The sequence below is a fragment of the Anabrus simplex genome, chromosome 5 (assembly GCF_040414725.1).
Source record: "Anabrus simplex isolate iqAnaSimp1 chromosome 5, ASM4041472v1, whole genome shotgun sequence".
NCBI lineage: Eukaryota > Metazoa > Arthropoda > Insecta > Orthoptera > Tettigoniidae > Anabrus > Anabrus simplex.
The window spans coordinates 378,253,771-378,274,864 of NC_090269.1; the positions used below are offsets into that span (position 1 = coordinate 378,253,771).

General features: G+C 39.3%; 1 protein-coding gene across 1 annotated transcript in view; it reads right to left on the minus strand.

Annotated features, from left to right (window-relative positions):
- The window catches only part of 140up (RPII140-upstream gene protein), a 29,314-nt gene extending 14,871 nt beyond the window's left edge, over positions 1 to 14,443 (minus strand). The window contains exon 1 of the mRNA XM_067147709.2: positions 13,286 to 14,443. Coding sequence (XP_067003810.2) covers positions 13,388 to 14,206 — 819 coding nt within the window. The 5' untranslated portion in view covers positions 14,207 to 14,443 and the 3' untranslated portion in view covers positions 13,286 to 13,387. The remainder of the gene's footprint in view (positions 1 to 13,285) is intronic.
- Positions 14,444 to 21,094: the final 6,651 nt, after the last annotated feature.

A 21,094-nucleotide genomic window follows, 5' to 3' on the forward strand; every position in this document is an offset into this window, starting at 1 on the left:
TAAAATTTTTTCAAAATATTCTGCCATTACCTTCTGAAGCCCTTTTCGTCATGTACTACGGATCCATCTTCTCTCTCTAATGCCTTGATTTTTTCTTGAAATATTCTTCTCGATTTTATTACTCTGTATAATAGTTTCTGATTTCCTCGACTATCTTGCCCAATTTTGTTGGTAAACTCAACCTAACATTTCTCCTTTTCTTCCTTGGTACGCCTCTTTACTTGTAGTTTCATTATTTTGTATTCCACATGTAACCTTTCTATCTTATTCGCATCCCTCTGATACATTTTTTGCCTTTCCTTATCCATTTCTTTCTTCACCTTGCTCCTTTCTTTTATTTCTTCTTTTATTTTGTCTGTCCACCACCATGTCTCCTTTCCTTTAACCTTTGCTTTTATTTTCCCACATACCTCAATTGCTGCTTCCACAAATGTCTGTCTTAAATTGTCCCACTCTTCTTCTCCACTTTGTATTTCCGTGTTAGGCAACTTCCTTTTTATCCAATCTTGGAATGCCATTCTTTTATCCTCCTCCTCCAATTCTCAAATCCTGATCTTTGGTTTCTTCTCCAGTACAATTTTATGGATTTTTACTTGTTTTAATTCCACAATCAATAATCTACGATCACCTTCCATACTTTCACTGGGGATTATCTTCATATTAATGACGTATCTTCCCCATTCTCGATATGTTGTTATAAAATCAATGAGCGTTCCATACTGTCCTCGCAACTATATCGGCTGATCTTATGGCTATTCCTCTTCATAAACCATGTGTTCTTTATCAGGTTATTTCTGATACAAAAGTCCAACAGTTTCTCTCCATCTTTATATTTCTATCGCCATACCCATGTGGACCCAGAACATACATCCCATTCTATTAATTCCCATATGAGCAATCAGATCTCCCATTATCATGATCCCATCTCCAACAAATGTGTTTCCAGTTCATTGAGGAAATCATCTTTTTCTTTCACGCTACATCCTGTCTGTGGAGCATTTACCTGTACTATCTTCAGTAGTTCCCTGTTTACATGTATGTGTATTATTATAATTCTTTCATTTATATACTCAACTTCAGCTATTGGTTCAACATTCTGATTCACTATAAATCCCAATCCATTTTTTTTTTCCCTGCCGGGCTGAGTGGCTCAGACGGTTAAGGCGCTGGCTTTCTAACCCCAACTTGGCAGGTTCGACCCTGGCTCAGTCCAGTGGTATTTGAAGGTGCTCAAATACGACAGCCCCGTGTTGGTAGATTTACTGGCACGTAAAAGAACTCCTGCGGGACTAAATTCCGGCACCTCGGCGTCTCCGAAAACCTTAAAAAGTAGTTAGTGGGACGTAAAACAAATAACATTATTATTATTCACATTTATTTTCTCTTTACTGTTACCCATCCAGTAAAAGGTGCACGCCCTTTCTTAGTTTCTTCATTCCTTTCCCTATCCATTTTACTTCACTTAATCCCAGGATGTCGAGTTTTCGTCTTTCCACTCAGGTCAATCAATTCATTTTCCTTCTCATTCATTGTTAAAATATTTATTGTTCCAAATCGGGTTTTGTTCTCTGATCTAACACTTGCACCAACATCAGCATTACCATTATACTGTGCAACTGTAGCCAGAGACTTGTCAATTTCATTTCCATTTTTAAACTTCAATCCAAGGCTTGTATTATAGTTGAAAGCAAGTACAAATTTATTCATCTGCTGACCTGCTAAGCCTAACGCATCTGAGGATTTTCTCTCAGGGTTTACTCCCTTAACCTTTGAAGATCCTTCTTCTAATTTTCCCCATAGGCTCCGTGCGCTGCTGGGAAAAATGCACCGCTGCGCTGCGAGTGGCGAACATTGTAAGTTAATGCGATCACCGCGCACATATCTCTGTCGTTTCACACCGTGTTGCTATGGCCTACTAAATAATAGCAGTGGGATTTCAGAGTGTTTTATGCAACAACAATCGACCAAATTATTCCAAACTTCAAGAAAGTGGTCATGTATTAAATTTACAAGAAAAACTGTTCGCAGAAAATAGCAACAGAGCGAATAACTGCAAATATGATAAGAGAAAAACGTTGGTTCACTAGAGAGACTACCGTTTCATGATAGAGGCAACATAGTAATTTATGTATTATTTGTGGTGATAAAGAGATTGATTTTTTTGTACACATTCAACAACGCTGTCTTCAGAAAATTATATTTGGCCTATCTCTAATACAATATCAAGTTAGCGTAGGTTACTGTTGCGAGTGAAGCCTTGATAAAATAATAAAAATATTTCCATGAAATGTAAGCATATTTCTGCTGTTATTTATACAGTTTAATCAGAACATTCACCTCGTGTACCGATCAACCCTGTGAATTGTCTGGATCTCGCATCTAAAAAGCGCGGAAAGAGAAATACAACAAGGATAAGAGCTTACAGAGGAACTTTTTCCGATAAAAAGGCACAGGTTTGATGTTGGACCAGTTGAAAATATCAGAATATCTTAAAGGTGCCAATAAATTATTGTGTCTGTATTTATAATATGATCGCAACCACCTCTGTAATATAATGGTTAGCGCTACTAGTTTCCTTCATCAGGGGCCCGGGCTTGGTTCCCGATATAGACAGAAATTTAAGATTGACATGAGGGTACATGCAGCTCATGTTCATTAGGGGTTGCTTGAAAAGAGTTGCACCACCTCGGGGCGAAAACAGAACGTTACGTATGTAAAATGCGGTATTTCTGTGAGCTATTGATATTGTGTAATGGAGGCCAGTTTTTATAATTACAGTATATTTGTCCACTACCTTTTTAAATCCATTTCGTGAGGTTGTGACAGAATACTCTAAAATTTCACATTGTGGTCTGTAGTACGGTATGTTATTGTTATTGTTATTATTATTATTATTATTTATTTATTTTGCACACTTTGGTGATAATGATATTAGAGCAATTGTACAGATTTTAGGAAATCAAAGCAGAATAAATCTTAATGTAAACTACAGTTTTACGTAGAATTTGAACCCATAAATTTCCGTACAATTCCAGTCGTGGCAATGACCACCGTCTTCTGCATGGTTTTGTAGATGTTGGTGTTGACATCCAACTTCTTCAATAATTTATTTATAATCGTTACCATTTGCATTATGTTAAGAGTAACTGTGTATTAAATACTGTAAATGTACAAATCCAGAATCACTTCCTGCGATTTACTGCTAAGATCCACCGTCTTTTCAAATCCATTTCGTGAGGTCGTGAATGAAAGCTCTGTATTACTGTATCTATTAATGCAGCCAAGAACAAGCACATCATTCTGTCAGAACGTTGTGACATTAAAAAATTATCATCTGAAGACAGCAATGTAAAATAATTGAATAAATGCATGTCAACGTCATACACATTTCAGCTTCTTATGACGACCTGTTACTGAAGATGACTAAGTAGTTCTCATAGTATCCACCCGCAGCAGCACAGTGCTGTACGCACAGAGCCTACAGAGGATGGGTTGCCTCATCCACCATCTTCGTCATTCCGAAGGTCTCCTCCTCTGCCTAAGATGCTGTTAAGGTCTTCACCCGTAACTCTCGGCATGAGTTCCACGTTAAACCCAGTGAGACTGGGTCCCTGCCTGAACTTAGCTCTCCTTCACACAGGCCTAATGATGTGGAGGATACCCACCGCCGCAACATGGATGTGCCAGACAAGTATTACTCAGGTGAAAGATAGGGAAGGTGACCTTATCTCCCTTGAGCCGGGTTAATGGTTGTGTGTGATGCCACAACCAATGATAGAAATTGTTTATTTATAGCAGTTTTGTACTGTTTATATCAAAATGAAGAACATCATCATGAGCTGAGCCTGCACACTGTTGCAAAAATTGTTATAAGGATTTTTTATTAATGGCAATCAGTCTTTTCGCCTTCCCCTCAAAACCCAACAGGAGTAAGAAAGTCTCATGTCTCTGGACAGTGAATATGCTGGTTATTTTGAACTTCTTTGTGTAAGTCAACTGTTTACCGTATTGACACAGGCCAGAGTAAAGTGTAGCTTCCACCGAAGTCCCAGTCAACATCCATGGCTGAGACAATATGGAAACTGCTGGGGTATGGGTAGTGCTGAGTAATGACATTCAGAGCACGACTAGTGCATCTGAGTGTTACGAAAGGTGCTGCTCATAGGGTCAGTTGTGCTGCAATAGTACTTTCTGACCCAGTGAGGAAAGCAATGGCAAACTACCTCACTCCTCATCTTTCCTAGTACGCCTCATTTTGGTGCTGTCATTGGTTTTAGGGGTTTTCTTATAACCGCATAACCTTTGGTGGTGCTATTTGAGGATCCAATCAGCCTCTGGGCTGATGACCTAACAGACACACATTGACTATTTGTTTAGAGTGCATAACCATGAAACTAACCACCCTGCTGATTATGGAAATAGAAATATTATTTGCCATTCACTGTTTAGCAGCACCCTTTATGCAGGACACAACAGTATTATCCAATAAGATGTGCAGTGCTACTGTCAATAGACCAGTTTAACGAAAAGGAACATTGACCAGTCGTGACGTTAATTTAAAGAATAATGCTAATGTACTTCTCTTGTGAGAAAACTACACTTGGTTATTTTGGCCTTTGCTTTTGTAATGGTAAAATTGATCTGCCGGAATATAAAATACTTGACCAGCTGAAACAATTCTTCTCTCAACAAATTTCAGAAAAAATATTCGGCAGTACAACAATTCTATGTGCTTCTTTTCCTTTGGTGCCCATGTTACCATGCCACTTGGATATAGTCCATAATGTTTTAAAATTTCTGGAATCGTACATCATCGCATTTCTTCCTTATATTCCAAAAATATAAGTGACAATGTTAGGTCAGTTGTACATATTAGACTCCTCAGAAGCTAATCAAATCAGATAGTAAATCGATCAAATTCTTGCATCATGGATGGCATACTTCATATTTCATACAATTTTGCAACAGCATAACCCCTACAATCAATTATATAAGACAATACATTCAAAAATATGCAAAAAAAATAAACTGGCCTTAACCCTAGAACTGCTGCAGGTTTATCTGTCAAATGCTGTAGTTATTTTCTTCAATATCCATCATGAAAATTAAACCATGCCTGTCATCACATATTAATGCTAATAAATCCATATATTATACATCAATACAAAGCTGAAAGACTGATCTACACGAAGATGATGAAATAATAAAAACATTGTTATGATTTATATCGTAAAATAAAATTATATTTTTTTAACAAAGGGAATTGTTGAAATATTTTGCTGTAAGAAAATAATTTCTGATAATTTATTCCTGAAACATAATATTCTAAAAAACAGAAGTATGTTTTTACATACTGCCCCACAGTTCTTCACTTTTCATTCATAATGCTAAGTAAAACACAAGTTTTTCTCAAAACTGATTTTGATTTTTTTTCACGAATTTTGAAACTATAGATTACCTTAGTTTTCTTAGGTCAGTATCATTTCTTTATGTGTTGTGATCAAATTCCTTATAACAGTCTAAAAAAATATCAACAGTTCACACTTATCCCTTCATTGGTTTCTTCAAATATTGACATACAGCCAATACTAACAACATAACCTGCACCGACTGGAACATCATTCCGGTTATCTGAATTTCCCATTACTTCCAAGGCACCTTGTACTTCGCTGTCACTTTCGTTACTTTCAGGAAATAATTTCGTCGGAATTAACACCATAATCACCGTCACCAAGATCCTCGAAAAGCAAGCACATGATTTCAGAATAGTCAACAAAGCGGGCTGCCATCTTGATTCTAAGAACATATCAAAGTACTGTACTTTAATTTCTACAGCTAAATAAACCTCTCCAGAACACTGCTTGTTTTTCAAAGACTTTTGAAAGTGAAGATAAAAGTATCAGTATTCAGCTGGTACCTGTATTAGTGCCATTTGGTGTCCTGTTATAAATCTACAGTGGAAGAATGACACCATCTGTCAGAAAGATGATTGCACTTGATGAAACAGTGCATCGTCTTCCGGAAAGACAGAAAGAAAAACATCAATCATTAGATTTTGTCATGCGAGTTTACTATGAATCCCAAGAAGATCCTAGACGCTACAATAACCCAACCTCTTCAGAGACTGCAGCTATTTTTTAAACAAATTTCAGTGCTCGGGCTTCACACCGCCATATAGCATAATTTCTCCTTATATTGCCTGCTATTACTGACATACACTTAAACAAGTAAACTACTAATGTGCCAGTTTTAAATTTGGCTGACATGATGCCCCAAACAAACCAGGAACAACTTTCAATTATTAATGAAATCACTGATGTGCTTCAACAAACCAACACAACTGTCACAAATGTATTTTTCATTATGGTCCCAGGGGCACTGGAAAAACACTTATTTACCGATGCTTAAAACAGAAGTGCTTAAGTTTAGGGCTTCTTGATATATCAGTAGCACGGACCGGAATAGCCGCTGTTTAGCAGCCCAATGGTTGAACAGTACACAGCACAATCAAAATTCCTCTAAATTTAAATGAGAGTTCAGTGTCTGGATTAAAGTTAAATTCCAAAGTAACTGACGATATTCGATTAGCATGGCTCATAATACGGAATGAAACTACAATGGCAAATAGTCACTCAATGTGTGTGAATCGTCTTCTAAAAGATATCATGGGTAACGACATTCCTTTTGGTGGGAAAATTATTTTTCTTGGAGGAAGACTTCAGACAGCTTTTACCTGTCATGCCGCACGCTTCTCACCAAACAATTATTCACAATTGTATTAAATAGCTCTTCTCTCTGGCCCTTTGTCAAAATACACAGTTTGCATAAAAACATGCAGGCAAAACCAGAAGAAATAGAATTCTCTGCTTTCTTGCTAGAAACTGGATGATAAGGATACAAATGTTACTGAATTACCAGACAGAATTTTAGCACTTAATGACACTGTAACTGAAATTTACAGCAAAACATTCACTTCTGCAAAAGTTGTCATCGATTTCTTGAAATTCTCCACTCTTACACTAACAAATTAACATTTTAATGAAATTAATTTGAGAAATCATTCAACTTATACCTGGTACTTCAAGAACATACACTAGCGTTAACAGATTAATTGCTGAAGGTGAAAGCCAGGTACTTCAATTTTCTGCAGAATTCTTGAATTCCTTGGAATTAAGTGGTTTACCTCCCCATATTCTTACTCAAAAAATTGGATCCACAGTTATAATACTCCTTAGAAATCTGAACATTTCCCAAGGGCTCTTAAATGGAACTAGATTATCTCTAAGAAATATACATGAAAATTGCTTGGATTTGAAAATAATAAGCTAGATAAAAGTGGGCAGAGAGGCTCACATTTCTCAAGCTGATTTAACACCATCTCATAAAACTCTTCCATTTTCTTTTAAGAGGTGCCAATTTCCAATTCGCTTGGCATTCTGTCATCATCATCATTTTCAGGCACGCGTGAGTATTTTTTTACCCACGGCAAACTGAATTGTGAATAATTCTTGGTGTAGGCCTAGTGAGTATTCTATCTTCCATCCCTTGTTACTTTACCAATGAACACTCCCATGTAGCCCTGATTGCTAGCCATTTTTCTAACGTTACTGTTGTTCAAGCTGTTGACACGATTGTATGCTGATGTTAGTGTTGCCTAATTTCTACCCAGTGCCACAGTATGCAGCTTGCGTAAATTTCAAGCAAAGTCCAATTTTCCCGTGGACTGGAAGACTGTTCACAACGGACAGACTAATCGGTAAGGATAAGGATCTTGGTGACATACCAGATGATGATGATGATGATGGAAGAGATGATTCAGATTGATATAGACTCTGTTTATGAAAGTGATCATGGCAGTGATACTGAGCAGGACAGCTGTGCATCAGAACACAAAGGTATGTACCTATTTCAATGAATATGTGCATGAAGTTGATGAGAATGATATACCATTAGCTAAGAGACTTGATGTTCATAAGGGGGGAAATGGTACTGTGTAATACACAAGTATCATTCTTCAAAGGAGCCGCAACAGAGCGCAAAATACTCTTATTCATTTGCCAGGTCCCGAAGAAGCAGCTCAAACTGAAAAGACTGATACTGACTGTTGGGACTAATTGTAGACGATAGGATAAGTGATCATGTTGTAGCATATACAAACATTTACACAGAGTGTAGGTCAAAATTTATAGGGAGAGAGATGCCACAGAAATTAACAAATCAGAAATTAAAGCTATGTTTGGAATATTAACATATACCATGCCAGTATGCTGTGATCAGCACCACCACATTACAAGAGACCTTTGGGCCTTTGCAACAGTGATGTTGATATTTTCATTGCAATGATGGCAGGAAAAGATTTCTTTTTCTCTTACAACACATTCGATTTCACAATATTATTTCTAAGAGATCCAATATCAGCCGATAAACTCCCAAGCTTGCAAGAGGCTACTGAAATGTTCAAGCAGAATATACAGAATGCTTCCACATCCAGTGAATATGCCACAATTGATGAGAAGCTACAGCCTTTTAATTTTATGTTTTTACTTATTTTTTACAAGTTGCTTTATGTTGCTCCAATATAGATATGTCTTGTGGCAATGATGGAATAGGAAGGTTTTAATTAAGGCACAGCACCAGCCAGCATTTGTCTGGTGTGAAAATGGGAAACCACAGAAAACCATCTTCAAGGCTGCCAACAGTGGAGTTTGAACAGTGCCTTTCCATGATCACTGTGGTTTTAGACAGTATATGCCAAACAAGCCAGCCAAATATGACATCAAAATATTTTTATTAGCTAAGGTTCGTACATTCCATACAGGTAATTTAGAGGTTTATGTTGGCCAACAACCGGAAGAGCCATTTTGTCAGGATAATAGTGCACGTTATAGTGAAGCGGCTATTTCTGATTGATCACACTAGGAGAAACATAACTATGGACAATTAGTTCATTTGTGCAATTGGCAAAGCATTTGCTGAAAAATCACACGATCACATGCGTAGATACTCTAAGAGCAAACAAACATGAAATACCACCTGAACTCTTATCTTCCAAAGGTCAAGAACAGTTTTCATCCTTGTTCTGCTTCACAAATTTGGTTACACTTTCATCACATGCTCCAAGAAAAGGAAAAGTGTATTAGTTATCTCTATTATGCACCATGATAATGATACAGATCCTGGCACTGGAAATAAGAAAAAGGGCAAAAGTTCAGATAATGCAGCAGTGTTTCAGTGCAGACATCTAGGCATGATTGCACTGTCATTTGTTTCTTTCTTGACGACTTCTCGCAATGGTCATGATCGTGCGGTGCAAAGGGCTGCCAACTCTTGACCTTAAGAACTAGTAGTGCATTATTAGGTGCGGCGGCGCTATTTTTTTAAACTTACGAACTAGTGGATTGCTTTGGACTGCGACCAAGCAAAGGAGGTCTGGGGGGCACAAGCCCCCAAGTTAGGGCCACGAAGCGGCTGTTCGGCCTCTAGCATTCCATACGGCGGTAGCAGCACATTCAATGTTGGATAGTGGCGAGAAGCTGACAAAGACATAGCCGTTCATTACGTGGGGCTAATGAAAAAGGAACAATCTGTTCTGGGTAGGTAGGGTCTCGAGGAGACATTGCTCTCAATCACTAAAGAGTGGGTTTTGCCAGGCACAATTATTATTTCCGATTACTGGAAGGCACACGACTGCCTGGAACATGAAGGATTTGTGCACCTTCATGTCAATAACTCCATTCAATTCATCGATACCAGCAGGAGTGCCAAGGAACAGACCACCAGTACACACACAACATATAGAGAACAGGTGGAGGCATTAAAAAGCATGGGTCCTACTTCATTCCGAGCTTTGGGAGAAAGAAAGCTCACTTTGCCACCTACTTGGTGGAATACCTGTTCAAGATCATTTTCTCTGCTAACACGAGGACGCACAAATTTTTTAAGGCTGCCAGGCGTGCTTTATCCTACCCTACATTAATGAACATTGTTTTGTTACAGATTGCATTTAGTTGTGTTTTTATTGTGCACGGATTGGTAACAGATGCATTTCACTTGATTGCTGGGAATGACATCACATCCGATTGCATCTCAGCCAATGGAAATGCTACAGCACGCCTGAACAAAGAATAATGGCATGTGATAAATTATATTACGTTATATAAGTAAATGTACTTTGGGGACTGGTAGGTGGGTCCCTGGCTGTTGCAGTGAACACATCTCTCCTCTACAAGGTGAACACACAAGATCTGTAACATTTCAAATCCCTTACAATGCTACATACTGAATTTCTACCGAAAAAAGCTGTGGTAGCCTAATGATATTTTATAATAAAACCAAGGGTGGTGTGGACACTGTTGATGAGTTATGTGGTTCATACACAGTGTCCAGAAAGTCTTTCCACTAGCCACCAACTATATTTTTTTGCCGGGCTGAGTGACTCAGATGATTGAGGCGCTGGCTTCCAACCCCAACTTTGCAGATTCGATTCTGGCTCCGTCCGGTGGTATTTGAAGGTGCTCATATACATCAGCCTCATGTCGGTAAATTTACTGGCAAGTAAAAGAACTCCTGCAAGACAAAATACGAGCACCTCAGTGTCTCTGAAAACCATTAAAGTAGTTTGTGGGATGTAAAACCAATTATTATTAAACTAAATTTTCTAGATATCTTAACATTGCTAGAATAAATGCATTTGTCATTCATAAGGATAATAACAGCATAAGAGCAGTTTTTAATACCCCTTACTTTGAAGACTCTGTTGTATTTACTGGCATCCCTCGGGCAAAAATTCAGAACAACTTACATTTTCCAGCGCTCGCATCTACGCATGATTGCACTGTCATTTGTTTCTCTCCCGCTCACGTCGGGCTTGATCGTGCGGTCGACAGAGCTGCCAACTGTTCATATAAAGAACCAGTCCCAGTGCAGCGGCACTACTTTTGAATTTACGAATCTCGTGACAAAGCCATTGGTCTGGATTGGTTAGGCCATTGGTCTGGATCAAGCAAAGGGGGTCTGGGGGCATAAGCCCCCAGGTTAGAAGCCACAAAGCGGCCCTAGACCTCTAGTATCCCGCGTGACATTTCCGTTGGTCTGGATTGGTTAGGGTAGGTTAGTGACAAAGCCATTGGTCTGGATTGGTTAGACCATTGGTCTGGATCAAGCAAAGGCGGGTCTGGGGGCATAAGCCCCCAGGTTAGAAGCTGCGAAGAGGTCATAGGCCTCTAGTATCCCCCCGTGACACCTCCATTGGTCTGGATTGGTTAAGCCATTGGTCGGCTACTTGGCAGAGTTCCTGTTTAAGTCAAAGGTGCACGAATTTTTTGAAGCTGCCCTACATTAAGGTGAATTGAACAGAGTTCTTTCTTTACAGATTGCATTCACTTGTGTATTTATTGTGCAGTAGTGTATTTCTTGTGCGCGGGTTGGTAACGGAATTCATTTTATTTCATTGCTGGGAGTGACGCCATATACCATTGTGTCTCGCCCAATGGAAATGCTGGTACATAGTTAGGCAATGGACTATGGCGCGTGAAGTATTAGGTTAAAAAAGCAAAATTACTTCTGGGGGACGGCAGGTGGGTACTTAATTGTCGCAATGAACACATCTCTCCTCTACAAGGTATTCCACTTTAGATTTCCAACATATTACATCCTTATCATGCTATAAAAGTAATGTAAGTCTTACTGAATTTCTACGCTATTGTATATCACCTGAAAGATAGGTGTGACAAGAATTTTAAAATATACACAATGTGTATCAGCTTTGAGTTATGGTTTAGGCCTATATTAGCTCGCTATACTTTACACATGGGGTTAGCTTCAGGTTCGCTTACTGGAGAATCACATAAAAAGAAATATTATAGCCTATCTAGCTAATATGCTTGTATGTACGTCCAACCTTTAACCAATTTCTCTACAGGGTCGGGTATGAAGAGAGATGAATCTTCGTAGCAAGTTTTTACGACCGGATGCCCTTCCTGATGTCAACCTCACCTGAATAGTTATCGAGATGAAATGAATGACCTGATATACGACAGTAGGAAGGGAGAAGGTGAAACTCAGTGCTGGCACATAGCCTATTATCCGCACACTTTACCTTGGTGCATTTATACCCTAGTGCTGAATCGGTCGACCTCGGCGATCTCCGAGATTCGTACTGGCAACCTTTGAAACACAAACTATGAATCGCTTAAGCATTGTTGTGCGACATCTGGCGTACACTTTACGTACCAGTACTGTTATTGTTTACACAACAAAGCCAAAGTATAGGATTTGTGCTAGGAACAAGATTCGCATCGAGAAATGTTTTATAATGTTATATAATGTGTATGTGACATAGTTGTTGGCTTAAGATGATAACGGTTTAGAAATTTCATATCGACCGATCATATTCTCGATTCAATTCAGATTTCATTTTCATTCAGTTGGCAACACCAGGCAGCACTATCGATACTGGGACAGCTCCCTCCTTACTCCTCAACCCCATACACAAATGCACCAAGATAAAGTGTGCAGATAATACTCCTGTTAAATAGCACCAAGGGGTCTGCTCAAGTCTCCACGTTCCCATCCGACAAATGAATCACCATCAACAGTGCCCTCACTCCATGTGAGCACGGTGGAGACGTTTCGAATTTAATCCAGGCATTTGGCACGCAATCCGGTGATTATAAATTGTCTACCGTCACCTCTTCTACCCTGCCACCAACATTCTGATGATGAAAGTTTTTGCGACCAACGGGACTCGAACCGGCTGACCATGATGTCAGACCATATAGACATGATGCCATAACGATCATGGCCACCATATATATATCTAGCTAGTATAAACTGAATGTTTCTAATTTGAAACAGGCCAAAATAATTTTTTCACTCTAAGCTGACACAAGTGTCAGGTATAAAGCCCCACTATGGTGTACCAATGGCTGGCCCTCCATAATTTATAACTTTCACTTCAGTCACCATATAGAATTCATACACATCCATTAAACATACTATCAAACATTGATGTAACTTTCAGAAACCAATAAACAAAATATAATATACAAAGGACTTGCAGATCTAGATAATAACTTTAATTACTGCCAACTCATTTTTCCTTCCAAAGAGAATCATTTAAACTACAAAGTAATGCAAACAGAAATTAAGTATGATTGGAGATATTCTCATTTTTTATATATTGAGTTAGATCATCAGCTACAGGTGCAGGGTCAGGCATAGTTGCATCTACTTTACAACTGGCCTCTATTATGTAACAATGTTCCTCAGCCAGGTACCAACTTACCATACTCTGCAGATCTCTGCAAGACAGCCTATGAAGTAGCAATTCTTACTGCCACCCATTCTAAATGCAGTATTCTAACATTCACTTGCATCTTCACACATTCTATTTCTGAGCAGCATCAGTTACTACTGAAGAACTGTCCAGGGATTCCAGAAGACCTTCTGACGTCTTGAATTTCTCATTGTGATGAGTCAGCAAAGGTGGGTCATCTGCAGCTTTATAATCTTTGAATAATTTATGAGTCTGTTTCAGTCGGGAATCTTTCCATCTATATTGCCAAAATCTCACTTCTTCCATTGTCATACCAGTAGCTTTAAGGAGAGCCAAGGACACGCCTCCTGCAAATGTACCAAGAAGAGACCCCAAAAGACCACCAACAAGCATTCCTCTGGCTCCCATATTCATTTTATAACAACTTCCAGTCACTGCACCAGCGACGATGTACTCTACCATACTTGACTTGCCACGGTAGACAGAAATAGAAGTTGAAATTAAAACATAAGATCCAGAGAAAAGTCCTAATCGCCAGCCCCACTGAAAGGCTCCTTTGGCAAAACCAACAGTGACTCGGTCTTGCAACTGTTTCTTAGCGTCCAAGTGACTTTTAAACGTAGTAGCTTCATTTCGTTCCATAAAATCTAAGTAAGCTATTCTAGAGCGAACAAATCCGCCGTAGCAGGCACCAATAAACAGGCCAAGAAAAGTCGCCTGGAAAGATGAATGCAATTCCGGGCTCATATTTCCAAATTCATCAATACTGAACATCGTGTGAAGTCTGTCCCATCCAGTTTCATTTTCTTGTATTTGCTCATAATACGAGCGAGGAGGTTTAGAATCTTCTGATATTTTGTCATGATCAAATAACTGAAACGGCAGAATGCTGCTTATAAGATATTTTCTGACCGGAATCTTCCCAAGCATTTTGCTATCACTGGTCTAATACGTAAGAATATTCAACTAGAAACTGTGGTTTAGATCACAGTAGTTTACTAACGATATACTTTCATATAACATCACGATATCACGAAAATCACACATAAACATAACCATAAAACACAGGTTTCAAACACACGGCCAAATATTTATAGATCAAAGAGAATGTCATAGATCTTCTTCTCCAAAGGGGAAGTGTTTTTCTTCTTCTCATTGATATTTGATGGGGGCCGTTGCCTACGAGATATAGCAAGACCAAAATAAATGGTAATTATATTATATCGCAAGGAGCCTCCGTGGCTCAGGCGGCAGCGCGTCGGCCTCTCACCGCTGGATACCGTGGTTCAAATCCCGGTCTCTCCATTTGAGATTTGTGCTGGACAAAGCGGAGGCGGGACAGGTTTTTCTCCGGGTACTCCGGTTTTCCCTGTCATCTTTCATTCCAGCAACACTCTCCATTCTCATTTCATAGCATCTATCAGTCATTACTAAATCACCTATATCTGCTTCATTCATTCCATTCCTGACCTGGTCAATGACTGGAAAACAGATTGTAGGTTTTCATTTTTTTATATTATATCGTCGCCTTCGCTATTATACAAGGCTGGGAAATGCAAGGCCTCGCTGGTCGTGTAACTGGTTCCTGCTCGGGCTCGTGAAACGCATCGTTTTGCCGCTAGGTGCGCTCTTCTGAGTCATAAAATTGCGCGGGCGAAGTACTCATTCAAACATTCACGAGCATGTCAAGACGTACTTTTGTACTTTATGAGCTTTCTTGTGCTAGTGCAGGTGATTATAATTTAGTGACTGAAATTAACGCCGTATTTACGTAATGTGAACATAGGATAAACGTAAAAAAACACGGTGTACTGTAGTGTTCCTTACTGTAAATCAAAGACCTCAAAATGATGTGGTATTTCATTTCACAAATTTCCGAAAGGCGAGGAACCTAAATGGTGATTGGCATTTGTCGTCAAGGAAATAGACTGAGAACTCTGTGGAAATCTAGCATACATTCTACCGTTTGCAGTAGGCATTTTAAGGACTCAGATTATAGTGTAGGCACAGCAACAAAAGTCCAAATTCCGTACGTCATTCCATCCGTGTTTCAAGGTTTTCCCCGACACACACAATCTCATGCAGAAAGACCAGATACGAGGAAGACCACGGAAGACGGAAACTAAGAAAATTGAAATTCAAGTGGAGCCAACTGCATATACAGCCAGTGAAGAGAATGACCCTCCACCTGTAATTATCAGTGAACCACTATATAAAACCACAGGCACACAGTGTTCTATTAAACTATACTGCACTAAAGTGGGTTTGAAACTGAAAAGAATAGTCAGAAAATGTAGGAAAGAAGGAGCACTTGTAATGAAGCAGAAAAATATTATTACCGCTTTAAAAGAAAGGATGCATCAACTCAAAAAAGAAAAATATCAACATGGGCTTGACAGTCGACTACATAAAGTTACTTGCTCGCTTGCTTGCTTGCGGATGCTTATGGGCTGTGTCTACGACATTTCACCCAGTCAATACTCGCTTACTCATGTAAACACACTGGTATAAATGAAAACTTCAGTTCAATAATTGTTACTTGAGCTTGCAAGTAGAAAAACACAAAACACTGAACTTCACTATATCACATAACAACCCGATTTGGCGAGAGGAGACTGTTGTTATACGGGAAACTTCCAATCTTGCAATCACACTGCGTCTAAAGCTTCACCCACACGAATAATCCAAAATAGCACTTACAAGTAATACACTGATGATATGAGAAATCACTCAAATAGAACCTTCTAAAGCATGAGCACTTCTCACCCTATATTGTAGATAGAATTATAACACGATATTGGCCTCATCTAGAAACAAATTTAGCACCATAATAATCTCGACTGTAGGATTACAGAGCAAACAAGAAACACTGGTAGGAAAAACCTGCTTGAGTCGCTTGAGGTTATTCAGAATTTTTTTACGGGGTTTAGTATATAAAGAACATTCAAAGAAAATGTGATTGGGGTCGCCATTACGGATATCTGTACCACACAAACAGTTTGTATCCTGCGTTAAATGGAAACGTGATCGATATTGTGGTGTAAGGGCATGATTAAACCGTAACCTAATGATGTTAATAATATGTCGTCTAGTATAAGATCCTCGTATAAACCAAGGTTTAACTAAAAGCGTTGGTTGTAAATGATAATAGTAGTTACCTTTGACTTGTGCAGTCTGTCGAAAGAAATTCTGCCAGTCCTGGTGCCCCTCCTGTCGGATAACAACTACATAATCAGAAGCCGGAACAATATTGTTAGTATTCGGAACAGGAAGACGAGAAGCTTGTTTTGCAAAACAATCTGCTTTTTCATTACCGTCTATACCCACATGACCTGGTACCCATACTAAAGTTATGGAAATACCGACGTTGTCCAGCATATAAAGGAGACTCTTGACATTGTAAATATACCAATTATAAGATAACTCATACGAAACCAAAGATTGTAAGGCACTCAGCGAATCCGTATAGATTGTAGCTCGCGTATATCCCTGTCGCTGAACAAAAAGTAAAGCTTGCTGTATGGCGAATAGCTCCGCCGTAAAAATCGAACAGTCACGAGGCAAACCATATTGTTCTTTAACATTTAGAGAAGGTATATAATAAGCGGAACCAACTCCATTAATGTTCTTTGCCCCATCTGTAAAAATGTTTATGCTTCGTGGAATATGAGAAAATTTCACTCTTTTAACAGGACATATCTCGTTCTCCTGCAGACAAGGAACATTAGTAGAGCCATTACGCATAGGCCAAATTATTTGAGGCTTAAAATAGGAAACAGGATAGGGTAAGGTATAGGGTAGTAAGGTAACACTGTGTATTAAAGTACACTGTTTCGACTTCAATGTATTAAACGCATGAAACAATACAGGCAATCTGCGTAAACCCTGGCGTCGAACTGAATAATATTCCGAGAGTAACTGTAACTTCGGAATTAGAGGATGACTTGTGAAAGAAAACTTTTTAAGTAAATATTTCGTCGCAAGTATCTTTCTACGTACTTGTAAGGGAGCTTCGCAGGCTTCAACTAAAAGGGCATTGGTAGGTGTGGACTTTAAAGCTCCAATACAGGAGCGTATTGCTTTATATTGACAAGTGTTAAGAATATTCAAGTTAGTAGAAGATGCTACGTCAAAAATATGTGATCCGTAGTCCAATATCGTCCTAATAGTGGTTTTGTACAAAGATAGCACCACAACGGGATCTGCCCCCCATTGCCTACGGGTTACGGCCTGTATGACCTGAATATACCGTTCACTCTTCGAACGCAAATATAAAAAATGATGTTTCCATGTAAGTTTTTGATCGATAAATAACCCAAGATATTTATGGTGACTAACCACTGGTATTTCATACTGATCAAAAGCAAGTGGCGATCGGTCATAGGTTCGGTGATGTGTAAATATCATTTCTCGACATTTCGCTATGGAAAGATTTAACCCATGGGCCTCTAACCATGTTCTAGCTTCATGAAGCGTGAAACTAATATGTTGTCTACAGAGCTGTAAATCTTCATGTGTACAATAAATCAAAAAATCATCAGCATACGCCTGTATTCGAGCATGACGTAAAATGACCGTTTCAAAATCTTTCATAAAAAGAGCGAAAAGAATACCACTCAGAATATCGCCCTGTGGCAACCCATTACTTACCTGCCGGGGCTGGAGTGTACAAGGTGTCGATTTAAATCGGAGTGTTCGATAAGTCAGAAGTTGTCTGAGAATGCTAATAAATCCCTCAGGAATCTTAAGAGTTGCAAGTTTTTCCCATAATATGTTCAAAGGTACGGAATCATAAGCCCGTTGAATATCAAGAAAAACCGCTATGGTACTATGTTTTCTATGACGAGCTAATAGTAAATCGATAACAAAACTATTAAATGCATCAGATGTACTGCGTCCCTTAAAAAAGGCATATTGATATCGAGGCGTCAAGTTATAGTATTCTAATACCCAGAGGATTCTTCGAAGTAAGATCTTTAGAAAGACTTTACGGATTCACGAACCGAGGACTATACCGCGATAATTACTTACCTCAGTGGGTAACTGCTTATTTTTAAGAATGGGAATTAGGAAAAATTCATTCCAACTAACCGGTGTACTGTGATTACGAAAAATATCATTATACCTATCTAGTAATACCTTCTTTGCTCTAATAGGTAGTAATTGGAGCATTTGATAGGATACATTACCTGGACCTGGGGAAGAATTTGAACATGAGTGGAGTACTGCCTCTAATTCCTGATAGTCGCAGGGTTGTAGCAATACGGAAAAACGTGCGTCTAGTGGGTCTTGGGAAGGAACATACTGTGGCACTACAAAATCTGGCGTCTCTCTAACAAGAAAATCTGATAATACTTGCCCTGGGATGGTCTTGGCAGGGGAGTGCTGCGTAACTCTTGTGATTGCCCTGATGGCATTCCACAAGTCTGCAATTGGAACCTGACGCGTGAAGGACGATATAAACTCCCTCCAAGCGACACGACGTTTTTGATGGAAAATTCGGCGGGTTTGTGCCATGTGTCTTTTGAGCCGGTAGTAATTTTCAGGTGTTGCGTGCTGCCTATATTGTCGAAACAGTACTTTACGAGTTTGAATCAGCAAATGACATTCGTCATCCCACCACTTAACATGCACAGGTTTGCTAGAAGATAAAGGAGGTGAAGCGCTGATGGGGTGGTGAAGGTTTATATAAGCTGTTAAAATCTGCAGTAAAGTTTGATATGAAAAAGTATTTTCCGGTATTTTTTGTAACGCATCCTCAATGTAAGCGGTATATATTTGTGGTTTAAATCTCCTCAAAGATCGAATTATGTTATGTTGAAATGTGTGGTGCGGTGGAGAAAAGGGTCTGCCTACACCATAAGAAATAACAATAGGGAAATGATCACTGGAATAAGTATCACTCAAAGTATGCCATGTAGCGATAGACACCATATTTCGCTTACACAATGTTAAATCTACTGCGCTAGGAGGGGCAGAAGGCGCAGTCAAACGCGTAGGAGAGCCATCATTCAAAATAGCAAAAGCATGGTTATTTACTTCATTAAGGAACTGTGTACCTTGAAGTGTATCCAAATGTCCTCCCCACAATGTGTGATGAAGATTAAAGTCCCCAAAGATAAAAACGTATGGTTCGGTAGTAAATTGTTGAAAGAATTGGTTCCATTGTCTCGCAGTAATGGAAAATTCAGGAGGACAGTAGATATTCACAAGTAAAAAATGCATATAATATAATCCTATAACATATGTATGGGGTATGGCCTGAATATTCGAATGGATGCGATATGTCACGGACGAGTGGACCAAAAAGGCAACCCCACCGTAACCGGGTCCATCATTACGTAAAACTTTGTAATTTGGATACTTAATGCGAGTCTCTAGATGAAACCAAGTTTCTTGTATAGCTAAAAAGTGAGGTACTGTTCCCTGTATTAATTTAAATAGCTCATGACGCTTGTTCATGAGACTTCTAGCATTCCATTGAGTGATTCTGATCATAGAATTGAATAAAACTACAAATCCTGTCCCTTAACTGGAATACATTATGAGCTAACGCGGGGTGATCACCCAATAATTGTACCAATTGCTGAATAGATTGATAAAGACCACTTTGAAGATGTTCTCTTTGCCTATGAAATGACGAACGCGGTTGCGCCATGGCGGCGCTACTCGTGGCAACAGGTTCGTCCAAAGGTGCCTCCATCCGACGGCTTGCGCCGCCGTAAACAGGTGTAACTCTTGAAGCTGCCATCTCCATGCGGGGAATCTCTCGAACCAAATTTTGATAACCTTCCTTATCATATCCTGGGGCTGGTGCTGGCCTCGCTGATTTTAAAATTACTTGTGTGAATTTTCTCTTACGGGGATTCGACTGTGTAGGAGTCTGCCCCTCCCCAGTTAAAGGGGGAAAATTTTGAGAAGTGTCCACTAGATTATATTCACTAGGTTGGATTTTTTGTACAGCGTCCTTGAAAGATAAGTTCTGATGGCTCATGATCTTTTTAATGTGGACTTGCTGTTGGTGAGTTGGACAGTCAACATTGCCAGTTGAATGGGAGCCGCGACAATGCACGCATTGCAAGAAAGTTTCCGTACAGTTCACCGTAGTATGGTGCAATGCACATTTCCCACACCTGGGACTTGTTGCTCTGCAATGCTTATCAACGTGACCGTACCGCTGGCATTTTTTACAGATGATGGGAGCAAAAACATATGGCTCCACCTCTAAATGCACCTGATATAATGCCACGTACTGTGGAAGTTTCTGCGCACGAAAAACCACTTTGATAGATCCAGTAGGTACATACTGTGTGCCTTCTTCGTTAACAATTCGACGGTTCAAACGCTTTACAGATTTTATAGTAGCAGGAGACTTTAAGTGCTTTAATATAGCATCCTCAGTCAAGGTCTTCTCTACTCCCCTGATAACTCCTACCCGCAATACATTAGAGCTAGGTATATATGCCCGTAACTTAAGCTCAACTAATATAGGGTGTTTCAAAAATGAATTTGCCTGTACGGCATATACAAATTCTATTTGTACCCTATTTCGTCCCTTGCGGGCCACTGATTTTATGCCTGGAATATTTTTCTCATAGAAAATCCTACCCAGTGTCAAAGGATGCATGTTACTGACATTGCCTGTTGCTGTGGACTCCACAAAAATAATGAAAGGTCCATAATGGGTACTAGGATAAAGTTCCTGCGACTCAGTCTTCGAAATCGAAGCATCAGTCTCTTTATGCACTACCTCATTGGGTGGAATCGATGTACTCACGGTACTACTATTCTCACTTAGACTATCATCCTCATCCTGGT